Below are 16817 nucleotides of genomic sequence, written 5' to 3'. Positions count from 1 at the left end.
TCACCTCACTGTGTGTTCTGAGTAAACACGATTGTGATTTGCACCTAACCCTCCATCTCTGGAGGAAGGAATTCCAGCCTAATCCGCCCCAGACCCTTCTATATCTGGAACTTGAGCTGGTCAGGGAGGGTAGAAAAGCGTAGATACGCCCCACCCGGGGGCCCATCGATGAGCCCATACCCACTTAGCCGGAGCTTATGCACCCACCAACGGGCCCACAAACAGTAGCTCGCTGTTTGCGGGCTGCATGCTTCCATAGCCCCTAATGCACCACAGCTCACACTGGAGCTGGCCACCAAGAAGAAAGCGGGTCGAAAGCAGATGGCAAGGTGCAGCAGGCATGTATGGCTAAGGAAGAGCATGACACCGATGGCTCCTCTCCAGGTGAGTCCCAGTCCTTATCTAACCCCATCTCATCGGTGATCCAACACGCTGCCCAGGAGAGAAGCTTGGAAAAAAATAGGATTACCGGCTGAAGCACTGTTGGGGCCAGGTGCTAACGGTAGAAGGGGAGAGGACCAATCCCACACAGCCGCTGCCAGCCTTATACTTTTTGGTGAAGAACGGCCTGTTGTATCACAACACGAATTGAAGGGGAGTGCCCTGTGACCTGCTTGTCGTACCACACCTGCGCACTCCCCTCCTACTACACCTGGCCCATACACACCCACTGAGGGGAAACCTCTGCCCAAAGAATACTCTAGAGAAGCTACAGGATCAATTCACATGGCCCGGCATAAATGCGGAGGTCCTAGACTTTTGTCGATCCTGCACCCAATCTCATTCCCCTCCTAATCATCGGTGTGCTGTTCAAAAGCATCGGCATGGACCTTGTCGGGCCGCTTCCGAAGTCAGCCTGGGTCAGAGTATAACCTCGTCATCATAGATTACATCACCAGATACCCCGAGGCAGTCTTAATTTGGAAGGCCACCTCCCGCAATACTGCCAAGAAGCTCTCCATGTGCTTCAGGCTGGTCGGGATACCATAGGACATGTTCACTGATCAAGGTGCCCCATTTATGTGTCGACTAATGGTGGATCTGTATCGACTGTTGCAGGTCAAACATCTGAGGACATCCGTCCACCACCCGCAGACTGATGGGCTTGTGGAGAGCTTTAATTAGATGCTGAAGAGGATGCCACAAAAGGTGGTAGACAAGAAGAGAGGAAATCGAAACCTACTCCTTCTTTATGTACTTCTCAAGCTCCTCTTCAGACGGCAACCTCAGGGACTGCTGGATGTGGCTTGGGAAGCATGGGAGGAGCAGCTCTCCCCCTTCCGGTCCATCATCGATTTCGTTCAGGAGATGCAGGCGTGAATCAACTGCATTGGGCCATCATAAAAAGGAGCACTTAAAGGAAGCCCAGCATGCCCAACAAAGAGTTTACAACTGGCCAGCCCAACCTTGAGAGTTCCAACGGGGAGACCAGGTCATGTTACTCATGTTACTTGCTGTCTGCAAGTTCCTGCCAAAATGGCAGGGCCCATACACCATCCTTGAGAAGTCAGGCGAAGTCAACTACAAACTGAAACAGCCAGGTAAGCATGCAGACACACCGATAAAACCACATTAACATACCAATGAAATGGATTTCTCCGGCCCCTGCTCTGTCTGCATTTGCTTCCCCTGTTGCAGATACAGCAGCAATTGCCATACCAGGACTGACCCAGCTTCCCGGGTCCCGGAAGAATGCCATCACTCCATAGAGGAGGAATTGGTGCGAATGTTAAAGGACAGGATCATCGAAGAGACAGCCAGCCCATGGTCCAGCCACATTGTGGTGGTGCCTAAATTGGATGGAGGAATCCGCCTGTGTAAAGAATGGCTCCGAGAGACTCAACCAGACCTCAGAGTTCAACAACTATCCCCTTCCCTGAGTGTATGACCTATCTGGACAATGTCATGAGGAGTCTTCGGAGAGACTCCCCAGGCATCCACAGGCTCTCCAGTGCTTCTCTCTTTCCACCCATCCTGAGGCATCCAGAAATTGTACCAGCTCCAATTGTCTTCCGTGAAGATTTTGGACCTCCACTGAGATGAGTCCGACTCTGTGAGAATCCTGAGGCATCTAGAGATCTACCAGCTCCAGTTAGACTCTGCGATACTAAAGAGTAGATGCCAACAGCATCATTACAACATTTGTCAGACTTTATATTTATAATCACACCCTCCAGTGTCACCCATATGAGCATGGGTTCCCCTTTGAGTCTGGTTCCTCTCAAGGTTTCTTCCTTCCATTCAAGGGAGTTTTTCCTTGCCACTGCTGCCTGAGTCACCTCAGACTTGCTCATTGGGGATAAATACAAACACATTTAAATATATCTAATATTGATCTTGAATTTTGTATTATATTAATCTTTATATTATTCTTTATAATAGCCTTTTGTTCTATGTTTTTTTGTTCTGTAAAGCTGCGTTGAGAAATTGTCAATTGTAAAAAGCACTATGCAAATAAACTTGAAACTTGAATTGAATTTACTAAACATTTCGAGCTAAAGACCTGCCCCCACCACTTATTCCATCTGGGGAGGTTCTGGGAGCCCCCCAGAAGGCCGGTCTTATGGCAAACCCCCACAAGTGCCATCTGGGTCTGTCCGAGGCACAATTCCTGGGCTACTGCATCGGCCAGTGCGTCCTACTCCAGGAGAGGAAAATAAAGGCTATCAAGGAGTACCTTGGGCCACCAAAAGAAGGTACGTGCATTTTTGGGTTTGGCTGGCTATTATCGTCTATTTGTCCCTAACTTCTCCTCTATAGCCTCCCCCATTTTAGATGTAACCAGGAAGAGCCAGCTGAAACAGGTACAATGGACCAGTGACACCAAGCGGGTGTTCCTCCGCTTGAAGAGGGCGCTTATCACCCACCCAGTTTTGAGGAATCCTGACTTCAGCCTCCCCTTCTCTCTCCAGACAGACGTGCCGGAAAACGGTCTGGGAGTGGGCCTCTCCCAAGAGTTTGAAGGGGATGAGCATCCAGCCGTATTCATCTCCCGGAAGCTGACCCCCACAGAGAACGACTACGCAGCGGTGGAACGAGAAACTCTTGCAATCAAGTGAGCCATGGAGGACCCGTGGTACTTACAGAATTTGTTAGAAGAAGCAATCCACAATAACCAGTCATTGAATATAGAGCATGCGGCAATGTGTTTCATGCACCATTTTGCCTCTATTGCTATTTTTATCATAAACACAGTAGGATTAAATTACTGAAATGTTTAGTTTAAAATAATAGAATTTCAAGGAATATATATTAAATGACATTTGTGTACATTTGGAGCAGTCAGCTGCATATTATAATAATCAGTTGGACAGCACACACATTGTATGGCACATGTTCGCCTTTAAATTGCTTAAATAACTGAAATAACTGTGGCATGCTGAAGTTATTATACAAATTTCTTCAGCTCACTGAAAAGCTACAAAATAAAATTCAATCACTTGTTTGTGATCTCAACAGTTTTCAGAAACTGCTTTTACTCAACTTTACATGGAATAATTATTTTAAAACAGCCTTCCTTGAGACGTTAACACACACACACACACACACACACACACTCTGCATAGACGTATGTGCAAATCGGTGTCTGAAGGATTTTTCCACATCCAAGTGCCAGGACAGAATCTTAGACCAGACAATATGATCCAGATGTGCATCCACAGACCATGAAGTTGGTCATACTCAAGACTAAATTTTTGTTTTTGGTTCTGTCTCAACAGGTTAATACTTTGAAAATTACCAATGTAATAATGGAAAAGTTCAGCAAGAGTTATAAAAAAAATTCTCTTTTTGCCATATATTAGTTATTCCATTAAATCTACCGATAGAATCTACTGGCAACAATTTCCTGTTTCAGTACAAAACCTCAGACATACAAGCTTTGACATTCTCCCTGCTTTGACAATCACACTGCAATGTGATTCAGCTGATGCATCCTAAATTGGCACCAAACAAGTTTCATAGATAATAATCACAAGAAATCCTATCTAAGCAATGAGCTGCAAAATGTGCTAGAAAGATCTCCACCAACTGATGAGGAAGAAGTGAAAGACTGTTCTTTATGGAATATGTACAGTAACAAATAAATAATAATGCTCAGCAAAGCACATTATTCACTGAAGTCAGTCAAACTGCAAATAAGTCAATCTTATTATTTGCGGTACGTGACTTTCTGCAAGCAGCATTATTTTGAATTAACTTTAAGAGAGAAAACGAGGTTACTGAAGAAACGTTTATAGCTGCTATAAATGAATTATGTTTTCTAAATTTAATGTAACTATAAATGGTTAAAAAGCATGATGGTTTATTAATAAACTAAAAACTTTAACCACAATCCATTGTAAAAAATTTTATATGGATTACAAATAAATCAATCGAATCTTTTTTTAATAAACTGTTTTCCTCCTCTAATATTTTTTTCCTGTTATGAGGCAGATAAACAAAGACAAGTGCATATTTTCTGGTTGTACTCAATATGGAAGAAAAGCAAATGCCTAGGCAATCAGAAATGTGAGGCAGGCTAATGATCAGGCAATCAGCGAAAAGATATAAACGAAACAAGACTGTATGGGTAAACACTAATCAAGACCGGACGATAAATATTTAAAAATCATCTCAGACATTATGCTGGAGAGAAATTCACAGAATATGTCTGACAGTCCAATGGGACTCATGTACTTATTAGGGAGTGTCATTAGTAACCAGGTGACTATGAGCAGGGAAAGGTACTTGACAGAGATTATGTGATGAGGTTGCAGGCTGAGGATCACAGGAGTTACCAATTTCAGGAGTTTGTAATTTGTTAGCAAATTGTCCAGCTTTTTATAAGATCTGGCAAAGATCCGGGAAAGTATCTGACGATCTCACATTTCTCTTGCTACACCATTTGTAAAGTCTCAGAAAAAGAATACCTTTACTAACTCTTCTACAATTTCTACAAAATACATGAATATAGAGTATAACTATGGTAAAATACCTTTGTAGTATAGCCATTGCCATTGACAGGGAACCCTAGCGCTTATCTGCAGTTCATAGACCCACAGTTACATATACAACTAGTACTCTGTTTCACTCTTCCTAACCGTTCGAGCAATGACAATCACTTTGGTAACCTATACCAAAATGTTGTGAGGAATCATCACACCTTTGGACTAACTGGAAGTATCTGAAGATTATTTGGTTTATTCACACTGCATTTAGATTAGCAAATGACAAAACAGCAGATTCTTTTTTTTATTTGTGTATTTCTTAGCTTGCACAGCAGCATTTAAACTGTATTTCATTTTCCACTGCTGTTTTTCTAAATGTAATGTATTTCACTGAAAATTATGTGTATACCTCAGATGTGTCAGTCAGGGTTCCCACTCTTTTTCAGAGATCATTTTCCAGGACTTTTCCAGGACATTTCAAATTTAGCAAAAAAAGACAAGGCTCACAGATTCACGGCCTAAAGTAATATGTTCTTCTCTCCAGAAGTCTTAAAAACAACGTAAACTTTATGGATATTACTTAACTATACTTTTAAAGACAATTTGTCATGTGAATGAAATTTCAACATTTATAAAATAAAAAGACAGCACATATTAATACCCTTTCCTTTCTCAGGCCAATGCCGTCATGCATGCTTTAGTTTGCTGTACATTCCCCTTGCACATGATATTCAGATTAACAAGGTTAATATAACCTGCTTACCCATCACCATTTGCTGAAAACATTCGAGCACTTAAACCATTCCTAGCACCTGAAACCGCCAACACAAGACAGCGTCATCCGTCACAGCGAGATTAAACAGCATAACAAAAAAACCCGTTACTAAAGTTAATTGTTTCGACCAGTTGTAAACTGTTCTTTAAATGATCAAGAACATTTAAAAATAAGAATTTTCCAGGACAACAAGATTTTTTTCCAGGACAATTTATGTTTTCTCTCATTTTCCATGTGTTTTCCAGGACTGGAACATTGGTCATTAATTTTCCAGGATTTCCAGGTTTTCCAGGACGCATGGGAACCCTGTCAGTGTTCGGCTCATAGCTGGATGGGAAATGCCAGGCTTGTCTCAAGTTTCTGTCTGTAATGTGTCCATGGATAAAACCCCAAGAACAGACATCAACCAAGTCTGCACTGGACAAACAATATCAACTAGAATCAGCAAACAATATTTATATTTACCCGAATTTGTTAACCTTCGGCAGCACGTCAATTATTACACTGTAAGTAGTGTTGATATTGACAGTCTATGGGATAGGAGCTCCGGTTTACCCATGATTACACTTTTCTAACGCTAGGGGTCATGTATACACCCAACAAATTTCAATAGTGACAACATTAGCATGAATCCCAGAATCCCATAGACTAGGCTTAGCTCCTTATATCTTGCAGTAAACAATGACTTAACATACCTTGACTGAAAGCCACACAGGTCTTTAAACTCTGCTCCATCCGATATAATGTTGAGGTCAGTCACTTTTTTCAGGATGGTGTCACCGTCCTGCACAAACAAACATGCCGTCGATTAAATGAATTTCTTCATAAGATCTAGCTTAGTAATAACTAAATATGGTAAGTGTTTCTGAACAGATCATAATTTGCCATCCCCAATACACCAAAACCAAGCAATCATAAACAACGGGGTATAAACAGGTGGAAAAGAGTTGGAATTTTTTTTTGTGTTAAATTAGTGAAATCACTGATCAGTTATAAAGTGCCAAGAACATTGTGTGTATGAATTTGTTAAATCTCTCTGCTAGTCGGGTTTTCTAAACGGGTTTGTCTAAATCCATAGCTAACGCTTACGTATTTATTGCAGATAGGTTTAAGAATTTTTACATTAAATTAAGTATTATCCACTCAGCTACCTGTGTTTTGGTTATATCTACAAAAATACTAATTACAAAACACAAAATTTGAATACAATTTTCTAAGAATTTAGAGAACTTTTAAGAATAATCTTACATATGGCGAATCATTAATAAAGATTACCCAGCGTTACGACACTTAATGCAGACGGTGGTGTTTAACTGCCCTCTTGTGCTCAGAATAATTATTCCACACAAGATACAGGGGTTCTTTCCCAGCCATTTTTTTTCCTCAGTCACTTCTCCATATTAGCTATAATTACATAGAAAACAGATAAGTCTGGACTATCAGTAAATAAATTTGTACTGAATTTAGCTAAAATGAACTGAATTGCTTTCCAGCATGTTACTCCGTTTTGATGGTTAGCTTAATTTACAATGTTTATTTTTTTTTACTTTTTGTACTTTTTTTTTAGAACCTAGGGACATAAAGCACAAAATTCATTCTGTTTTTTAATATGAACTCGTTTTACCTGAATCTCAGTCACTGCAAACTCAACTTGGAATGAAAGAAGCCAACAGAGACCAGCAAGTCTGTACTGCTGTACAGTTTTTGTACTGCCTGAGAAAAACAGGAAAATAACATAGTGTGAACCAATTGATCAGCACATCATAATAAATCAGCGATAAAATAATAAAAACTCTCCAAGTGAACAAACTTCTGAAAGCTCCAAGTGCAGGTTGTTATCTGTAAAATATTAATATATAGTGATGCAGGCACCCAGTTAACAGAAATATACGAGTGGATTTCTACAAAAGCCCACTGGAGGTTGCTGCAGCTGAATTTTGCAAAACAAATGTTGTGCCAACAAAATAGAAATAGTTCTGTACTAAATCAAGGTTAATAAGTTATAAAATATGTATATGACATAATAAAAGATAAGAAGAATCTTAGTAAACTGAAGGTCTAGTGATTTATGCCTGAACCACATCAACTAGGTCCTCTTGATTCATTGCAGCAGCACTAATCTGGACACCACATTTACACTTCATAAGACAGTGATTTTTGTACCCGATTCTTTATCATATAATTCTTACTTTTCTCCAGTGTCTTGACCCAACACTCAGAGAGAGATATCCCATTGATGTCTGTCTGTCTTCGGAGGTCCTTTTCCATTTCACTGATTTCAGACATGAGCTTCGAAAGCTCTTTATTTATCACACCATCTTCTCTGTCCTTTTGGATGGAGATCGTCTTTCTGAAAAAGAAGCCGGTTACCAACAAACTCATTATAAAGCATCAGTTGTCATTGAGAGTGCAGATCAGAGAGGTGGCTTCACAAGATACTGACCAGATCCTGACAAGATACTGAGCAGATACTGCAAGATACTCACAGGATACTCATAAAATATGCACAAGATACTAACAAGATATTCACAAGACACTGACAAGATACTAACAAGATATTCACAAGATACTGACAAGATACTCACAAGATACAAGATAATGACAAGACACTAACAAGATATTCACAAGATACTGACAAGATACTGACAAGATATTCACAAGATACTGACAAGATATTCACAAGTTATTCACACGATACTGACAAGATAATGAAAAAATACTCACAAGGTACTCCCAAGATACTGACAAGACACTCACAAGATATGCTCAAGATACTCACAAGATACTGACAAGATACTAACAAGATATTCACAAGATACTGACAAGTTATTCACAAGGTACTCACAAGATACTGACAAGATACTAACAAGATACAAGATAATGACAAGACACTAACAAGATATGCACATGATACTAACAAGATATTCACAAGATACTGACAAGATACTCCAAGATATTCACAAGATACTGACAAGTTATTCACAAGATACTCACAAGATACTGACAAGACACTCACAAGATACGCACAAGATACTGACAAGATACTGACAAGATACTCACACGATCTGACCAGATACTCACAAGATACTGACAATATACTCACAAGACACTAACAAGGCACTGACAAGATACTGACAAGATCTGAAAAGATACTGACAGGTTATTCACAAGATACGGACAGGATACTGATAAGATCATGACAAAATGCTGACAAGATACTGACAAGACACTCACAAGATATGCACAAGATACTGACAAGATACTAACAAGTTATTCACAAGATACTGACAAGACACTGTCAAGATACTCGCAAGACACCGACAATATCTGACCAGATACTCACAAGATACTGACAAGACACTGACAATATCTGACAAAATACTCACAAGATACTGACAAGACACTCACAGGATACTCACAAGATACTGACAAGATACGCACAAGATACTAACAAGTTATTCACAAGACACTGACAAGATACTGGCCAGATACTCACAGGACACTGACAAGATACTCACAAGATATTTTGCACTGTTTCTCCATGTTGTCTCGAAATAGCTCGTAAACACTCTTTCTGCTCGGCTTCACACGTCTCTATCTCTTGTTGGAGTAGTTGAATTTCTTCTTCATATTTCTGCTCCATGTTTTCCATTTGTTCTAGTGGACACAACACCACGACTAGCAGTTTATTTACATGTAATTACACAACATGCAGCACATGGATGCTGAAAAACACCTTAAATATTTTAATATGTTTACACTTATTCACAAACACTAAAACAAAACACAACATTGAAACATTCTATTTAAAACGCAATTAAGACGTTTTAAAACAGTTAACAGTTGCTATTTATTTTTCTTTTCTTTTTGTAAGCTTACTTTTCAAGAGCAAGTTACTTTAGTAACTGAACGCCTCTTCGTGCCTGATTATGTAGCTTTGACTTGGGTTACGTCTCAAATTGCTCTGCTTTTAATACAAAGTGCACTAAATATGGCGTCAAGGACGGTCCGGGTAGTCTGCTTATAAAGGAAGTGAGGTGTAATTTGAAACGGATCCCATGTCAAATCTCTAAAAATCGCGCCAACGTCAAACTAAACCAATCGCATCCGCGTAAACGACCTGTTACAAATTTCATCTCTATATGCTAAAAGAAATCTCACCAAGAAAGCAGCAAAGCTTAATCATTCAAAATACACACAATAATATAGAAATATATATAAAAAATATAGAAATATTTCGATAAACAAGGAACATTGAAACGTAGGAACTAAAACTAGGTACGTGTTGCTACTCGGGAACCGTTTAATGCGACACAGGCTTTTAAGTAACATGTGAGAAGTCAATCTGCAGCAAAATCACATGTAATAAACATCTTTATTTTTTCAGTTCTGCAGGAATCCGGGGTTCATTAACACTTCTTCTTAGATCGTATCGTAAGTGTGACTTATATACTTAAATCAGTGTTGTTTTATAATAGTTTACATCCATATTCAAACCCTAATGCACCTCATTAAACATCCCCTACTAGGCATATTGGAGATGACAGACACCATCTGTGTCTGAATGGGTAATCATTTGTTCTTAATTCTTTGTTTTGGACACTTTTACATCTAATATAATCACTCTAGTTCACGATGAATTGATCACATCTTAGGTGAGATGCTGTCTGTGTCTGTATTCAAAGTAAAACTTCAAGCTGAGACACATTCAGCATGTTTAAATTGATCTATTACTGTTGTTTGTGTAGTTCGGTATAACAGTGTGTCTTTGTGTTTTACACGCAGAACTACATTATAACTATAATTATATAACTATAATGTTATGTCTTTTGTAAACGAGACTGCTGTGGGTTTGTGGGGTCATAAGGTAGAGATGGTTTTATTATGGATATTTGTTAGTATGGATTTGAAAATAAAAATCATTTAGATGACAAATTCATTACAACTTGTATGCCACCTTGTATGCCACCGAAGTCCATGTGTTAATTCTAAAGATTAATTTGCTAGTTTTCAGTTACATGAATGTTGAAAACACAACTGTGACAGACTTGGACACTGATGCATTGGAGAGCTACGGCTGAAGTATTGTCTGCTTTTTGTCTAGAACAGATGAGCGTTTGAAACATGAAGCGGCTGTACATCGGTGGCCTGAGCCACACGATAACTCAGAAAGATCTTCGAGATCGATTCGGCAAGTTCGGCGAGGTGTCTGATGTGGAGATAATAACACGGAAAGATGAACAAGGTGAGTTTGCGTGAAGCAGTTTAGTGCATTCTATTTTTAAACAATTGAAATAATGTTTGTAAAAGTCAACTTTGTTTTGTTTGTCTTTTTGGGTTTTATTGCAGGATCTCCTCTGAAGACTTTTGGTTACGTGAATATTAATATTACCGATTCTGACTACAAAAGATGTACGTATGCTGAATTGAATTGATGCACTAATGAATGACGTGGTTCGTATATAGCTTATTCAACCAAGTCATGTATGTAGTTTGCTCCTTTCTTTTGTTTTAAGTTCTGTTGCTTGTAGCTAGCAAGTAAAGGATGCTTAAAGCTGACAGTTGAAAGTCCTGAGAATTGAAAGTGTGGTTTCTGACCGATCAGTGGCAGACCTGAGGATATGTGGCTTAAATTTTACTATATTGTCAAAATTGCAAAAATATAATTCTACATGCGCTATTACTGATACTAACAAAGCCTTTTGAGGGGTGTACCTGATAATGTAGAGTTTACACCACTAAACTGGAGGCTTTAAGATTTTCCCTAATTGCTCGCTACGTTAAACTCAGAGCTCCAGTATAAAACATAGTGTGCTTTCACACTTAGCTCTCAGACATGACGGTATAACCATAGCAATGCTCTTACCTCTTGTTGCTGGTACTGGCTAACTAACCAGTTGCTACTTAGATTTATTATTATTAATGGTGCTTGCAAAGCAACATTCTTGTTATCTTGCATACGGATTATGATTCTTCCGGACAAAACTTCGGCGCGTAACTTGTCCCGCAGCTTTTGTCCTAGACCCATGAATGAGGTGTCAAATCGACCGGCTCATTGAGGAGAGGTGTGCTATGACTTTTATAAGCGATCAAACCAACGATGTTTGCACAGCGGACGAAAAAGCGGCCAAAAAAGTCCCATAGACTTGAATGGGAAATTCATAAAATACCTCTAATCTCTCTCTCACACACACACACACACACACACACAGCGTGCGCAGAGCTCAGGCACGGCTTCTTTTCTGAGTGCCAAGATTTTGCCACGTGCAAGCACCATTCACATTTTCTTCAGGAAATGTACATTCTAGTTATTATTGTCATCATCATCAGTAACAAACGAGTGGTTGCATTCTGGCCAAAGGTTGTTTGTCTTTGCTGTTGGTTTGGAAGCTGAAACTCAAGAGAATTTGAGCTGCTTGTATATGATTGTATTCAGTCACAGGTAGAGTTATGGATGTTCCACAACATTAAATGTAACCCTAAACAGATAAAACATATGCCATTCATTAAAAAACTAAAACAATAAATAATAAAAAAAATAACTTGTAATCGTCTGCAAATCTGTGTTGTATAAGAGGAATAAAATGCTTAGATTTAACTTTCCCTATAAAAGTAACACCCCGTCCTGTTTTATTCTCTTACTGATATTCACTGACTGTGCTTATTTCTAATCTTAAAACCTGATTGGTCTGGAGATTTAATTAAAAAAGGCATGTTTTTAACACCAACATCAGTACTTTCTAAAAGCTTCCCGTAGTGTGACGTGTAAAACATGCACCGGTGGATAAAGGGCAAACACATAGTATGAAAATTCAGACGCTTTTTTTTTTTTGTAGTAAATTCCCATACACTGAAAAATGATTGAGTAAGGTAACCTATTTCTTTCTCTTTATGCAGGCGTCACGGTGTTGAACAAATCCAAGTGGAAAGGTGGAACATTACAAATCGAATTGGCAAAAGAAAGCTTCTTACACAGGTAGGGTTTATCATCTAAATTCTTCAGCATGTACAGTAGGCAGAATTTTCCTAAATTGGTGTACTGGTTTAGCAGTAAAAGTAAACTCAGATCCTTAATGAAATCTGTCCCAGACTTACATCAGAACGGCAGCAAGCAGCTGAGAAGATTCAGACTCCGAGGACTGATGCAAAAGAGCAAATCTTGGAGTCCTTCAAGGCAGCTGGAGTAGAGAACTTCCACATGAAAGCAGCTGTTCCAGGAACTGAGATCCCAGGACACAAGGTTCTTTTTTTTTTTTTTTTTTTTTTTTGCAGTATGATCTTCTAACCAAACATAAATCTGAGGCTCTGATGTGATGTTCTTCTATTATTTTAGCTACATGCTACATGGCTAAACACAACACAAGCTAGTTCAGGCAAACTCGAACAAGCAGTTTGCAAGCAGTTTGCAGTGAAAAGATAAAGAGTCAGGAGCAATGAGGAAAACAGCTCACATGACCCAAAAGAAATACCTGAGAGACGCTAAAATTCACAGACTCATGTGGAATAAGAGACAAAAAAGATGAAATATAATTTTATAATTTCAATAATCTTATTGCACTTGCAGTATATTAACATCCACTTTTTGTTTTTTTTTTGTGATAATGAAAGATATTCTACTTGTTTTTATCATTTTAAAGTAAATTTCTCGACTGTAGCTATAAATGGCTATGTGGTAGCTTAATGGTCAAGGCATTGGATCGGAAGGTCGTTAGTTCAAATCCCAGGTCCACCAAACGTCCCTTGCTGTGCCCTTGATCAAGGTCCTTAACCCTCAATTTCTCAGTTGTATAAAAATAAGATCATAATGTAGGTGGCTCTGGATACGGGCATCTTTATGCAACCAATCACAGTTCGTTTTATATTTAAGAAAGTCGTGCAAATTAATGAGTCTATATCAGTGAACTTCATATCATTTGGAAAATGCTGCATTTAGCTGAACCTCTTAAGCGCTCAGAGTCACAGTTGTAAACACAACAGATTTCTTCTCTCATGCCAGAAGTAGAGCGTAACGGCGGCGTTGTTTCCAAGGGGGCTGTTAAAAAAAACATGATGCGTACAACTCCTGGAAATCCTGTAAAATCCAACCAATCAGATGATGACGTCAGAACTTCTGCTGTTTTTCCAATTTTGTGTTTCGTATGCATCAGACATTCAGCCAATGGTTCGTAGGTATATCTGAGGCTAAGACTAGGAACTAATAAGATTAAATAAGATTTAATTAGTAATAAAAGCATTAGCTTTATTCTGTCATCCAATATTAATGCAACTTTTTACCTGTAAATTAAAAAAAACAACAATCACATGCACTGCGTAATATTTGTATATTTATATTTCACTTTTATTGCTTCCTGAATTTTCAGATGCCTTGTTACTTGTGTTACTCGATTACGTAACTATGATTTTGAGGTTAATAGGATGGAAAAATGCAGCTTTTAATGTTACTTAGAACCTGGCAAAACATAGAGTTCCCTATGCTGAAGATTGACACGGACACTGGAGACTTCTTCCATGAACTTATCAACTTCTCCTTTCAGAAAACTTTACAATATGAACCAAATTAACAAATAGCTATACATTTTGGTCAGTTTTTAAAATCGTAGTAAATTTTCCCCTCATCACTTTGCAATTAGGGGCTAAGGGCCTTGCTCAGGGGCCCTTTTGTGTACCTGGGAGTCGAACTAACAATCTTCCAATTAATAATTAATAAGAAGTATTCGTTCTGTCTTGTAACATGGATATATTTCTGTTACAGCATGATCTTAGTGGCTTCCTAATACACATAAGAAATGTATTTTTGCTGTCGGTAACCTTTCTGTTGTTATCTTTGTTCTCTCTAGAACTGGGTGGTGAGCAAATTTGGAAGAGTCCTTCCTGTCGTTCATCTGAAATGTCAAGGCAAATCCAAGATATCCTTTTCCATTCATGTTCCTGTTGCCATGGCAATCAACACATTAGCCGATTGGACACTTTAATTTTTTTTGTAGGGCTTTTCCTGAGTCCTGGGTTATCTTGCTTGATTTTTCACACTGCTCATACTTAACCCTGGGTAAACCAGTTAATCCTGGTTATTTATAATCTAACAATTCTCACTACATTCCTGAACCCTGGTGTAACTTTCTTCTTTGCATATTTTCACCTTTAACAACTGACTGGATAAATACAGAGTGCATCCAGGTTAAATAACAGCTCATCTTGTGCTTTTTGCGTCAGTGAGAAAATTTGCCACCATGTAAATCTTGTAGCCTACTGAGCTGCACAACAACAGGAACACGAAGGACAAAAATTAAGTTCAAATTTATTTGTATAGAGCTTTTAACAATGGACATTGTCTCAAAACTGCATCAGGGAACATAAGAAATATAGTACAAAAAGTTTAACATTGTACAAAGATTAATATTATACAAAAGTATAAGATTAATATTAGACTTGTATTTAAATGTGTTTGTCTTTATCCCCAATGAGAATCCTGAGTTGACTGTGGTGAGGAAAAACTCCCTTAGATGGAAGAGGAAGAAACCTTGAGAAGAACCAGACTCAAAAGGGAACCTCATCCTCATTTTTTGTGACACCGGAGGGTGTGATTATAATCTCCACCAACTGATGAGGAAGAAGTGAAAGACTGTTCTTTATGGAATATGTACAGTAACAAATAAATAATAATGCTCAGCAAAGCACATTATTCACTGAAGTCAGTCAAACTGCAAATAAGTCAATCTTATTATTTGCGGTACGTGACTTTCTGCAAGCAGCATTATTTTGAATTAACTTTAAGAGAGAAAACGAGGTTACTGAAGAAACGTTTATAGCTGCTATAAATTAATTATGTTTTCTAAATTTAATGTAACTATAAATGGTTAAAAAGCATGATGGTTTATTAATAAACTAAAAACTTTAACCACAATCCATTGTAAAAAATTTTATATGGATTACAAATAAATCAATCAAATCTTTTTTTAATAAACTGTTTTCCTCCTCTAATATTTTTTTCCTGTTATGAGGCAGATAAACAAAGACAAGTGCATATTTTCTGGTTGTACTCAATATGGAAGAAAAGCAAATGCCTAGGCAATCAGAAATGTGAGGCAGGCTAATGATCAGGCAATCAGCGAAAAGATATAAACGAAACAAGACTGTATGGGTAAACACTAATCAAGACCGGACGATAAATATTTAAAAATCATCTCAGACATTATGCTGGAGAGAAATTCACAGAATATGTCTGACAGTCCAATGGGACTCATGTACTTATTAGGGAGTGTCATTAGTAACCAGGTGACTATGAGCAGGGAAAGGTACTTGACAGAGATTATGTGATGAGGTTGCAGGCTGAGGATCACAGGAGTTACCAATTTCAGGAGTTTGTAATTTGTTAGCAAATTGTCCAGCTTTTTATAAGATCTGGCAAAGATCCGGGAAAGTATCTGACGATCTCACATTTCTCTTGCTACACCATTTGTAAAGTCTCAGAAAAAGAATACCTTTACTAACTCTTCTACAATTTCTACAAAATACATGAATATAGAGTATAACTATGGTAAAATACCTTTGTAGTATAGCCATTGCCATTGACAGGGAACCCTAGCGCTTATCTGCAGTTCATAGACCCACAGTTACATATACAACTAGTACTCTGTTTCACTCTTCCTAACCGTTCGAGCAATGACAATCACTTTGGTAACCTATACCAAAATGTTGTGAGGAATCATCACACCTTTGGACTAACTGGAAGTATCTGAAGATTATTTGGTTTATTCACACTGCATTTAGATTAGCAAATGACAAAACAGCAGATTCTTTTTTTTATTTGTGTATTTCTTAGCTTGCACAGCAGCATTTAAACTGTATTTCATTTTCCACTGCTGTTTTTCTAAATGTAATGTATTTCACTGAAAATTATGTGTATACCTCAGATGTGTCAGTCAGGGTTCCCACTCTTTTTCAGAGATCATTTTCCAGGACTTTTCCAGGACATTTCAAATTTAGCAAAAAAAGACAAGGCTCACAGATTCACGGCCTAAAGTAATATGTTCTTCTCTCCAGAAGTCTTAAAAACAACGTAAACTTTATGGATATTACTTAACTATACTTTTAAAGACAATTTGTCATGTGAATGA

The 16817-nt window shown here is 38.3% G+C and overlaps 2 protein-coding genes across 4 annotated transcripts in view; one reads left to right on the top strand and one right to left on the bottom strand.

Annotated features, from left to right (window-relative positions):
• The window catches only part of LOC132837848 (centromere protein P-like), a 69802-nt gene extending 60095 nt beyond the window's left edge, over window positions 1-9707 (bottom strand). The window contains exons 1-5 of one of the 2 annotated variants that reach the window (XM_060857756.1): window positions 9583-9707; window positions 9222-9360; window positions 7893-8053; window positions 7328-7416; window positions 6399-6487 (exon numbers count right to left, since the gene is read on the bottom strand). In XM_060857756.1, coding sequence (XP_060713739.1) covers window positions 6399-6487; window positions 7328-7416; window positions 7893-8053; window positions 9222-9355 — 473 coding nt within the window. In that variant the 5' untranslated portion in view covers window positions 9356-9360; window positions 9583-9707. The remainder of the gene's footprint in view (window positions 1-6398; window positions 6488-7327; window positions 7417-7892; window positions 8054-9221; window positions 9361-9582) is intronic. The other variant, XM_060857757.1, reaches the window with a different exon arrangement.
• A 297-nt stretch (window positions 9708-10004) lies between these two features.
• Window positions 10005-15664, top strand: LOC132838144 (nucleolar protein 8-like). 2 transcript variants are annotated; one of them, XM_060858319.1, is made up of 6 exons: window positions 10005-10137; window positions 10808-10948; window positions 11053-11115; window positions 12601-12679; window positions 12793-12943; window positions 14541-15664. In XM_060858319.1, the coding sequence occupies exons 2-6, from the start codon at window positions 10828-10830 to the stop codon at window positions 14673-14675; spliced, it is 549 nt and encodes a 182-aa protein (XP_060714302.1). In that variant the 5' UTR covers window positions 10005-10137; window positions 10808-10827; the 3' UTR covers window positions 14676-15664. The 2 variants fall into 2 exon arrangements, with proteins under 2 accessions (XP_060714302.1, XP_060714301.1); XM_060858318.1 differs by having other exon boundaries at window positions 10011-10137; window positions 10813-10948.
• Window positions 15665-16817: the final 1153 nt, after the last annotated feature.

This window comes from Tachysurus vachellii, chromosome 22 (assembly GCF_030014155.1).
Source record: "Tachysurus vachellii isolate PV-2020 chromosome 22, HZAU_Pvac_v1, whole genome shotgun sequence".
NCBI classification, from domain to species: Eukaryota; Metazoa; Chordata; class Actinopteri; order Siluriformes; family Bagridae; genus Tachysurus; species Tachysurus vachellii.
Note: the sequence above shows the minus strand (reverse complement) of the source record. Positions and strands in the feature narration are given on the sequence as shown.

Excerpts from the sequence above, each read along its gene's own strand:
- LOC132838144 (XM_060858319.1), top strand. The coding sequence starts at position 10,828 with ATGAAGCGGCTGTACATCGGTGGCCTGAGCCACACGATAACTCAGAAA. Across the intron at positions 10,949-11,052 it reads AACACGGAAAGATGAACAAG|GATCTCCTCTGAAGACTTTT; the intron begins GTGAGTTTGCGT and ends GTTTTATTGCAG. Across the intron at positions 12,944-14,540 it reads CTGAGATCCCAGGACACAAG|AACTGGGTGGTGAGCAAATT; the intron begins GTTCTTTTTTTT and ends TGTTCTCTCTAG.